Here is an 11,572-nt window from a genome sequence, read left to right on the forward strand (position 1 = left end):
TCCTTTGCGTAGGACGGTCTCGGTCCTAATTTCCCAAAGGAACAGACTTTGCAAAATGAGTGAGGGGCCTTAGAAGCAACCAATGAGGATTTTGGTTGGGCCTGAGTGTCTATAGCGCTATTAGAAGCAAAATGTGTGACTACATCACCCATCATGGCGTTGGAACCATGGAAAATGGCATCCATGGCGTCTTCGCCATGGGGAGAAACATCCATGGCGTCATGACCATGGGGAGGATCATCCATGGAGTCATGGCCATGGTTGGCACCATTTATGGCATTGTCACAACGGATGTGGGCCGCCACAGGACAGCGGCAGCGCCAGAGGCTGCTGTTGTTGCAGTTTTGCTAAGTTCGGGAATCAATTTTTGATTCTTGCTTCTTCTCACTCTGAAGAATGGATGTCTGTGTGAAGTCTTTAGTATACGGAGCATCATATCACGACCAGGATGTCCTAGTCGATCATGCCAAAGCTAGTATATATCAGAATCTAAAAGATATTCTCTTATGACATTATTGGATTCAATTGGTCGAATTGTAGTGACATAAAGTCCACTAGATTGACACATAAGCTTCTCTAAGATGCGTTTCCATTCGCAATCATTAGAGGTAATGCAAAGGAACTCTTTTCCGTTCACAGTATGCGTTTCCACATGGAATCCGTTGGCTCTTATATCTTTAAAACTCAATAAGGTTCGATTTTCCTTAGGAGCGTAGAGAACTTCTGCAACTTTAATCAAGGTGCCATTTGGCAATAGGAATTGGGCCTTTCCTTGTCCTTGAACCAAACTTGATGGCCCAGCCATCGTAGTCATAGAGGAATATGTGGGCAACATCTCTAAGAATAATTGCCTATGGCGTAGAATGGTGTGCGTAGTCGCACTATCCGCAAGACATTGTAGTTCTCCAGAATCCATTCCTAAAAGAAAAGCTCATAAATAAAAAGGAGTCATAAAGAAAAGAACTCAACTTTTATTAATAAGCCAAATGGAATTGTATCATTGTTTCTTTGACCAAAGAAAATCTAATCCAATAAACTAGCTAATGCAAAACAATGGTAGTCGTCTAATTTCTTTCGGTAATTTCAATGCAAATGTGACTAGGTGAGTAGAGAGATGTCGGTGGAGCGAGGCTCACTTAAGTACCACTAATCTCAAAACCTTCCTAAAAATCACGCTTACATTGAGTATGCCTACTTTGAAGAAAGACTAATATCATTGGCATCTACGACAAAAATAATATGGCAATTGCCTACATCTCTTGGAAAATAAAAGGACTTAATCAAAATCGCCAGTTTCTTGGCCCTTGAAGCCGTCCACCCTAAAAGCAACATCATCCTCTTGATCTTCTTGCTCCATGTAGTGCGCCTCCCTTGCTTCACGATACGCCTTGTATGCGTCTACAACATTCTGGGATACTCTACATGCTTTGGTCCAATGTCCAGTTGATCCACATCGAAGACAAACATCATTATGGTCAGGCTCCCTTGATCAAGGCGCCTTTGGGGCGCGATTTGGACGACCATTGCCCTTGGTGGCGTCACCACCATGGTCGGTGGCTCTGCCTCTCTCTCTCTCTTCACACGTTGACCTCCACGGTTCCATGCACGCCTCTCTTGGCGGTTTCCTTCCTCTTTGGGGCGAGTATATGGACTAGAACGTCCGGAATTGTCCCTTTTCTTAGGGTTTCGCTCCTTGCGTCCTTCTTTGGGGGCGCGACTATACTTAGACTCCGGAATAGACTTGGTTCCCACTGGTCTAGTATTATAGTTCTTCACAAGGATATTGTCGTGCTTCTCAGCTACGTTCATGACACCAATAAGCTCATGAAACCTTGTGATACGTCCTGCATTCACATCAATCCGATAATTCTTAGAAATCATCAAAGCAGAGATGGGGAAGGTGGAGAGAATCTTCTCGATCAACATCATCTCAGTTATGGTTTTGCCACAAAACTCCATTAAAAATTGATATGAAGGGCTTCCGAGTTATAATCAAGTACAGACTTGAAATCACAGAAGCGGAGGCTATGCCATCTCACTTCTAAATCAGGAAGTAGGGAGTCACGAACGTTGCCAAATCGCTGCTCAAGTTCCACACATAATTTTCTGGGGTTTTCCTCGTTGAGGTATTCACTTTGGAGCGTGTCATTCATGTGCCTTGTCATGAGAATGATGGCTTTGTTCATTTGCCTCTCTCGTAGCTCTATTTGCTTCAAAAACAGTAGCTTGTTGAGGAGTAAGCACGTCCTGACTTGGCTCTTGGATGGTTTCCAGAAGTCCATAAGCCTTAGGATGTTGGCGCACATCTCGGACACACCTATGGCAGTGCCAGTTGTCTCTAGTGGAACAAAGTTCAACTTGTTCAGGTTACTCATCCTGAAAAACAACACAAGATTAGGGTTAGTTTCGGAGCGAAAAAGGCTACCACGAAAAACTATAAAATTTCTGAGCGTAGTCGCTTCCAAGAAATTAGGGATTTTCTGAGCGTAGTCGCTTCCAAGAAAATCCAATTCCAAGAGGGGTTTTGGATTAGATCGAAACAATGATGTATGTGGTCGATCATTTTCTTCTCAACAAACTCTAAGTTTGGAGGATTCTATAAGCTTCAAGTATGGAGTGAGCACGAACCCCCACAGTTCGACTTTTGGTCTCCCCTATGAAGAAGAAAGGGGGGTAGAAGAAGGGTGGTTGCAAGTCCCCGAGAAAAGAAGAAAAGAATGAAAAACTTCAAAAACAGAAACTTTTAGAAAAGTTTACCTTGAAAAATTGCTTGGAAAAGGTCCCCGGAAAACAGGTGGCCGGCGATGAAGTTGCTGCGGGGCCTTTGGGGGGCTACTGCGGGGATGCTACGGGGCCGCTGCAGGGAAGGCGAGCATTCGCTAGGGCAGCGAGCGAGCGTGCTTGAGGGCAGGCGAATGTTCGCGGGGGAAGGCGAGCGTTCACGGGGAAAGGCGAGTGTTCGTGGGGGAAGAAGGCAAGCAGGGCTTGTGGGCGCTGTAGGGGCAGCGAGGCTAACCTGGTAGGGTTAGCGTTGAGTTGCGATGTGGGGGCTGCGGGGCAGTGGTAGCGCCGGCGAGGCTAATCCGGTGAAGAATTTTTCGGTATTTAGGGTTTTGGTTTTTAAGGCTAGGGTTAGAGCTCGTGCTGATAACGTGTTTTAGAGAAACGGGAATTAAGAGAAAATCGCTGTGTGTTTTCATTGATAATAGTGGCATCTTTATAAAGAGGATTACAATGCATAGAGTCTGAATCATACATTGAAAGATAATCCTACATTGAATAGGAATCTCTAGATTCTTCTAATTAAACCTTATTAACACTAGGTCAAGTCAAGTAACCTAGAGTTTAGGCTAGACACAAAGTAAGGATTTACTTGAACAATTTATTAATTATTAAGACTAATAGTGTACGTTCACATTTCTCATAAAAAAAAAATATATATATTGAGACTAAGCGCATATCTCCAACAATTTTTCCAAAAAAATCTTATTATAGGGACTCAAAAAAAAAATCTCAATAATTTTTCTTTAATAGTTCCAGCAGCTTCTTTATCGCATTTATTTTCTCATTTTTTAAAAAATATAGAGATAAGTATAAGAAAACTGTTGAAGCAAAAATATGAACATTTCTTTTTGTTAGAGATGCTCTAAAAGTACTACGGTAATTAAGATGAGACATTAACCAATTTGGTGAATTTTCCGGTGTATTACATGTATCCTAAGGTACGTGCAAGTATAAAGTAAATTAGTATGTAGGATTGTAGGAAGTTCATTCCCACATCGACCATCAATCAACAAAAATGGTTGGTATGACTTGGAACAAAATTCAAGGTAGCAAAGTGAATCCAAGTTAAGTGGGCTCGTACTATTAGCTAGTGCAACATTACATTCATATTTCGAGACATGGAAGGAGCTCAGAAATACATAAAAACTCTTGAGGTGTATAATTTTGAAATATTTTTTTTGATGAGATATGTGGTGAAAGAAGAAAAACTCTCACTTAATGTGACTAGATTTATTCTTGTTAGTTTTATGCAAATGATAGGCTATCGTTTATCACTAACGACGAGTAACAAACTTTAATCCCGTATACCATATAATCTGTTAATTCAAACTTAAAAATTATATAGTTGCAGCATTACTCTAGAACCATTTTTTTGGTAAGGAATTCATCCATGATCATTTTTACCAAAACAGAGTCTGTTACCGGTTAATCACTTCACACGTATTGAGCAAGAAACTTGAACCCGAAATGAAACAGGAAAAGAACCTAGAAAATGGAACAAAGTTTTGAGCTTCATCTCCATAACAATTAACAAACAAGAAAAAGATGTGAATAGACCAACTAGTTTTCCCAACAAAATTTTGGCAAAACAAGATCTTTAAAGGCACACTATCCCTCCGGGGACATTTGATAAAATTAGAAAGATACAGAGAAGATTAGTAGGAGTCCAGCACAAATATAACTCACATTGATCGAGAAAAGATCTTAAAAGGCACACACTTCTTTTCCTAGGATACACAACCTGTCAAGCTTACGACTTGCCACGTGGACATCCCCCAGTGAAGGCCTTGGCATTCTTTGTTTCTTTGGGTAAATAAGACGTCTGCAAACTTTTGAGCTTTTCAAAACAAAGATGCATTAACACCAATAATACAGGCGAAGCATCCTCCCATCCTTGTCTGGTCCTCATTAACCTATTTGCCAAACCTGTATGTCATTCTTTTTTTTTCCTTTAATTTTCTTAATCTTAATCCTTTGTTATTGAATCCATATATGATCATTATCTTGGTTTTTTCTCCAATGGGTTTCTAGGGAGGAAGAAGTAGTGAGAGAGATTGATGTTGCAGAGAGCAGCAAGCAATGCATATTCATGGTGGTGGGCCAGCCACGTCAGGACCAAGCAGTCAAAATGGCTGGAACAAAACCTCCAAGGTTTGTTGTTTTTGATTGTGTGATCTGTATATTGATCTTGGTGTTCTGGTGATATGTGATTGATAGATTTTTTACCCACCAATCCATTGATGATGTGATAATAAGTAACAAAATGTTACCTTTCTTCTTTCATTCCGATCCCTTTATTGGATTTACTAGGTTATGTAGAATTGACTCCAGAATCCTCATCAATAAGAAGCTATTTCCCATCCCATTGTTGAAGAGTATTTACAGCTGTACATAATGTGTTTGATTAATCGCCACTGTGAGGATTCTTAACAACAACTTTTTGGTAGAGCAAGGAATTTATCTACATGAATTTCAAATGAAAGATGAAGATATAAGGGATAGTAATGTAGCTAGAAACCTGTAATCATTTATAACAAGGGCACCATTTGGGCATAAGTGAATTCAAAGAACATGGTTTTATTTTACATTGACTATAGTTAATAATAATAACACATACCTTCCAAAACCTGTAGAGTTCAAACTTCAAAGTGATAGAAAATTTTCTCCTAAGAGTTCATCATCTCAATAGCTAAGCTGCTGCTATTTGTTCCTTGTCATTAGTTCGTACTTTGTGACTCGAATTGTTTATGCGGTTTCTGCATGTTTTTGTAAGAACATGGTCGCTCTGGGATTAAACTGATATTACATGCCTTAAATTACAGATATGGAGGAGAAGGTTCATAGCACACTCAAAATCATTGATAATGATGGGGACTCCTTTGCCCAGAGGGCTGAAATGTACTACAAGAAGAGGCCAGAGCTAGTAATCTTCGTTGAAGAATTCTTTCGGGCATACAGAGCTTTAGCGGAGAGATATGATCACTTATCAAGAGATCTGCAGAGTGCCAACCGTACCATTGCCACTGTTTTCCCAGAACGAGTTCAGTATGCAATGGAGGATGAGGATGATGAAACTGCTTCTCAAACGTCGGTTTCTTCCAATGATACCAACAAAGCCTATCCCGATGTAAACAACGCAAGCATCCCAAAAGTCCCCAAGGGCCCAGATAAAGATTTCAGGAGCAAGTCCATGTTACTCTCGAAGAAGGGCACGCCTCGAAGACTTCCTAGCTCTCCTAGACCAGCTGCAGGTCCTCAAAGGTCGGGGCTGACGAAAGAAGAGGCATTAGAAGAAATTGATAAGCTTCATAAGGACATTTTGGCTCTACAAACTGAAAAGGAGTTTGTGAAGACCATGTATGAACGAGGGTATGACAGGTACTGGGAGTTTGAGAATGAGATCACGGCAATGCAAAAAAGAGTTTCCAGTTTACAAGATGAGTATGGCATTGGCACTGTTATAGAAGACAACGAAGCTCGAACTTTAATGGCAGCCACAGCTCTAAAATCATGCAAAGAAAGCTTGACTGAGTTGCGGGAAAAGAAAGACATATCAGAAAAAGAGGTAAGAATTGAGGGCAGAAGGGTCAGGGAAGCCTGTAAGAAGTTCGAGAACCTCAAGCATAAATTTCGTTCAAAGGGGGAAAACTGGTCTGATGCTGATGATGAACACGAGTCTGAGACCAGTGATCTAGAATCAAAAAGTGTAGACAATGAGAGGCGTGACAAGCAGTTTTATCAGGCCAAGATGGATGAACAACTCAACAATAGTTCAGATGGCTCTCTCACAATGACAGAACTGGCAGAGAAAATTGATGGACTTGTGAACAAGGTTGTGTCGCTGGAAACTGCAGTCACTTCTCAGAATGCTCTTGTACACAGATTAAAATCAGAAACAGATGAACTTCATGCACAAGTTCGGAGCTTGGAAGAGGAAAAGGAAATACTGATGGAAAGTGAGGACAATTTGAAAAGAAAGCTAAAGGAGATGGATGAGGAGTTGCGTAGAATTAAGAACTTAAAAAGGAGTGTAGAAAACCAAAATATCAACCTCGAACTGCATTTCACAGAAGCTTGTAGTAATCTTGATAATCTCTCTACAAAATTACAAAATGTGAAGCATGACGTAGAGGATGAGAGTGCTGTACTATTCCAGGAATTGAGAGCAGTTGATAACAAACCAGAGAAGGAGTTGAAAGATGATTCAGATAAGCCCGCTGCTCATGATGAAGAAGACGTTTCAAAATTTGTCAAGGGTGAAGAAGAGGAAAACAAAACTGATACAAGAAATAGCCTTGATTTGTCTCAAGAAGCACTGCCGCAGGAAGAGGGTGAGAGCAATCTTGTTGAGCCACAGGATTTGGAGCAGGGAAATGAAGAAAATCAACCCAACTGGAGGCAATTATTCCTAAAAGGTTTAGAGGATAGAGAGAAGATTCTGCTGGAAGAGTATACTTCAATTCTTCGGGATTATAAGGAAGCAAGGAAGAAGCTCAGTGAAGCTGAGAAGAAAAACCGGAATAATATCTTCGATTTGGCAATGGAGATAAGGGATTTGAGGAGTATAATTGCTTCAAAGGACAAAGAAATTAGACTTCTAAAGCAAAAACAGAACCCCACAGATATGAATCCGGAAGAAAGTCCATGTTCGACAGTGTATAAGTACCCGAATAGCGATGTTCCCTTGGAGAGCCCAAGTCAAGTTGTCACACCCCCATACTCTACTGGTCCATCACCCTATGTGGATAAAGACACACTTGCTGAAATTCTTCGTGAAACCTCAGAAAAATTCGATTACTCATCAGGAAACTTGAAGGTCACGCCTAGAAAGGAGGAAGAGAAAACAATCAGGAAAAGGCATGCTGTTAGACCCCATTCCTTTTCAGCTATTGAAGGAAGATTCCGTGCAGACATTGATGAACTGCTGGAGGAGAACCTAGAATTCTGGTTGAGGTTTAGTACCTCAATTCATCAGATACAAAAGTTCCAGACTTCAATACATGACTTACAGTCAGAGTTGATAAAAATGAAGAAGCATGCTCTAGAATCAGATGGCAAGCCGATATATAGACACCTGAGAGAGATACAAACTGAATTGTCATTATGGCTGGAACATAATGCAGTGCTGAAGGAGGACTTGCAGAGCAGGTACTCATCTTTGTGCCACATTCAAGATGAGATATCTCGACTCTCGAATTTAAGTTCCGAAGGGGAGAAGACAGAGCTTATAAGCAAATACCAGGCAGCGAAGTTTCAAGGCGAGATTCTGAACATGAAGCAGGAGAACCTCAAGGTTGCTGAAGAATTGAAGGCAGGTCTTAACCGTGTTAAAGGACTCAAAGTTGAGGTCGAGAAGACACTAGCAAAACTTGATGAGGAACTTGGGATGTCGGCATCAAATGGTGATCAACCTAAACGAAGTAAGGCTCGAATTCCCTTGCGGTCTTTCTTGTTTGGTGTCAAGTTAAGACAAAAAAAGCCATCACTCTTCTCGGGCCAGCAATCACTCTTCTCATGCGCTAGCCCAGCATTACAGAAACAATACAGCGATGTGTCGGAAGCTGAACAACCTCCACCACAACCAGAATCTCCACCACAAGCAATGTAGATGATCAGCTTATTATTCTGTTTATGATTTTAGTTCTAAGGTCTTTATACATTTGCAGACAGGAAACCTAGTAATGCTGTTGTATCGTATACTTCCTTTCCATATTATCGTATGTTACTTATCTATGATTTTCTCTGCTGGTATAGTTAAATTTCGAATACAGTGAACTAGTGTTCTTCTCAAAATTTCAATAAATATGACCTTTAGGTTCTAAATAGTAAATACAGCTCATCAATTAGAGTTTAGGCCGTATTACAGAGAGGAATAAGAAGATGAGAAGAGTGAGAAAGAAATGGTAACCAATTAAGAGATGAACTCACATAAGTGTGGCAGAGGTGACCAGGAGTGCAGAATTAGAGACAAAGAAAGTAAGTGAAAACTTGGGGAGCATGAAATTCTTTTTGATACTTATAATTTAAATAAACATGTAATATTTGATCTGAAGTAAACAATAATAGTTGGTAGATCAAACTCGGATAAACAACTGAAACTATTTCTCTATGTATTGAAGGTGTCGTACGCTAGAACATGGTCACAGCCAACATAATCTGATGCCAATGCATTTCCAGCAGATGTTAGTTCAGAAAATGCCAACTGGGAGCGTTCAAGCACAAATCCCATGCAGAAACTTTTCCTGTGATGAAAAAAGAATGAGAGAGCAACCAAATACTGATGCAAGATGAATTAAGAAATAATCAATTTACCACATCAAAGCTATAAATGAAACTACAAGGGTCCAGTTGGTAGACACTCGTATACAGTATACTAACTGTATAATAGAAGAGAAGGGTGGAAAACATGTTTCTAGTTCCTAAGGATATAAAATTCCTGATTAAGCAACTTGGACAAATCATGGTACTAAAGTCTATTTAAGTTAGCACACAAGATTTGATTTGGAGTTTGAGATCCAAATTACACCATCAAATTAATTAATGGGGAATCAGGAGAAAATCCATCCAAAAGAAAAGCGAGGAAACAAAACCAAGGACTTGAGTCATGAAGTTACCTCAGGGCATCCAGTAACTGAGTGGCTATGTGCTTTCTTCTGTTAGCTGGAGTGACCCAAATGGCTCTAACACCGCAGATAGCAGGTACTGCCTCCTTTTTACAACTGATAGCACCATTGAGATGCTCATTCAATGCTTCAGGAACAAAAAGGGGTTTTCTAATGACTTCCCTACGAAATTTGATGTCCCCGAATTCGAAAGTACTTACTTTTGTTTTATTAGTAGTAGTACCTGTTGGAACTTGTGGGACTAGACTAGTCCCACATGGAAGAAATTTTGAAGGATCATACCCTTTTTAAGGACTCACCTATGTAAAGAATTATATGGGTAACAAGTCAAAATGTGTGCTTCGGTGGGCTTTCCTATTGGGCTTCTTATAGGATATATATAGATATATCTATATTTATAAGTGGAAGATGGGCTCTAGGGCTTGGTTTGACTAAATCTGATTTTATTTTTTGCTTTACTGTTCAATTTTCGGATAAAATCTAATAGTTGCAATGGATGGAATCAAACAACGTCAAACAATTGCCGATGCAACCGACACAACTCCTCATCTTGGCTTCTATATAAGGACGACCTTCGGTCATCATTGATCAATCAATCAACCTTCTTCCTCCTCCCAAAGTTATTCTGAGAAACATAAAGTAAAATTCGTCAGGGTCAAGTTCTTGCACTTGTACCAGATAGTTGTATCCTCTAGATAGAAGTCCGAAACTACAGCACAAGTGGGGACGAATTTCTGTCTTAGGTCACTGCAGTATAGGCCTCTATCTGATCAAGTTAGTGAATTCAATTCGAATTAAAGTTATTTGATTTCAATTGATTACTTGTTATATGTATTGAGTTTGTGTTTTATATTTAGATTATATATATATATATATATATATATTGTTACTGTTCGTATATACTGATTGGTTCTAACAATCTAAGACATAAATTTCTCTTCAAAATGGATCAATCGGTATCTACCATGAAGAATCATGTGGAGAAACCTGAGAAATTCAAGGGCTCTGATTTCAAACGCTGGCAACAGAAGATGTTGTTTTACTTGACAACTCTTCATGTGGCAGGTGTTCTCACAATCGAGGCTCCACAGGCTCTTCCCGAAGGAGATGGAGAGAATGTTCCAACTGATGCTCAAAAGGAGTGGAGATGAATTTTTGTCTTAGGTCATTGTAGTGCAGGCCTCTATCTGATCAAGTTAGTGAATTCAATTTCAAATTAAAGTTATTTGATTTCAATTGATTACTTGTTATATGTATTGAGTTTGTGTTTTATATTTAGATTATATATATATATATATATACACACACTGTTATTGTTCGCATATACTGATTGGTTCTAACAATCTAAGATAGAAATTTCTCTTCGAAATGGATCAATCGGTATTTACCATGAAGACTCATGTGGAGAAACCTAAGAAATTCAAGGGCTCTGATTTCAAACGCTGGCAACAGAAGATGTTGTTCTACTTGGACAACTCTTCATGTGGCAGATGTTCTCACAACCGAGACTCCACAGGCTCTTCCCGAAGGAGATGGAGAGAATGTTCCAACTGATGCTCAAAAGGTCGAAAATCAGAGGGCCATTGTTGCCTGGGCAAGCAATGAGTTTCTGTGCAGGAACTATATTCTCAATGCCTTAGACGATTCTTTGTATGACATCTACTCATCCTTCAAAACAGCAAGGAAATTGTGGGAGTCGTTGGACAACAAATACAAGACTGAAGTTGCATGTTCAAAGAAGTTTGTTATTGGCAAGTTTCTAAACTACAAGATGGTCGATGCCAAGTCTGTTGTCAAGCAAGTGGAGGAACTCCAAGTCATTGTTCATGAGTTAGATGAAGAAGGTATGGGACTGAACTCGAATTTTCTTGTTGGTTCTGTTATTGAAAAGTTACCTCCTTCATGGAAACATTTCAAAGTTTATCTGAAACATCTAACTAAGGACATGAATTTTGAGCAATTGGTTCTGAAACTTCGTGTTGAAGAGGATCACTGGAAAAATGAAAGGGCTGATGCTACTTCTATAGAGCCAAACGCAAACATGATTGGAGGAAGTTCATCAAAGGCCAAGTTTCAGAAAAACAAAGGCAAAAATGCTACTGCCAAACCAACTCTTGCTGCTGCAAAGAAGCCACTCGTCCCACAAAAGACCAAAGCCTTCAAAA

General features: G+C 39.8%; 1 protein-coding gene and 1 pseudogene across 1 annotated transcript; both read left to right on the plus strand.

The window, feature by feature from the left end:
- Nucleotides 1–4,394: 4,394 nt before the first annotated feature.
- On the plus strand, nucleotides 4,395–4,510 carry LOC112181083 (annotated as a pseudogene).
- A 70-nt stretch (nucleotides 4,511–4,580) lies between these two features.
- LOC112180132 (protein NETWORKED 2A) lies at nucleotides 4,581–8,515 on the plus strand. The gene is made up of 3 exons (XM_024318635.2): nucleotides 4,581–4,712; nucleotides 4,816–4,935; nucleotides 5,607–8,515. The coding sequence occupies exons 2-3, from the start codon at nucleotides 4,842–4,844 to the stop codon at nucleotides 8,390–8,392; spliced, it is 2,880 nt and encodes a 959-aa protein (XP_024174403.1). The 5' UTR covers nucleotides 4,581–4,712; nucleotides 4,816–4,841; the 3' UTR covers nucleotides 8,393–8,515.
- Nucleotides 8,516–11,572: the final 3,057 nt, after the last annotated feature.

The sequence above is a fragment of the Rosa chinensis genome, chromosome 7 (genome assembly GCF_002994745.2).
Source record: "Rosa chinensis cultivar Old Blush chromosome 7, RchiOBHm-V2, whole genome shotgun sequence".
In the NCBI taxonomy this organism is placed as follows: Eukaryota; Viridiplantae; Streptophyta; class Magnoliopsida; order Rosales; family Rosaceae; genus Rosa; species Rosa chinensis.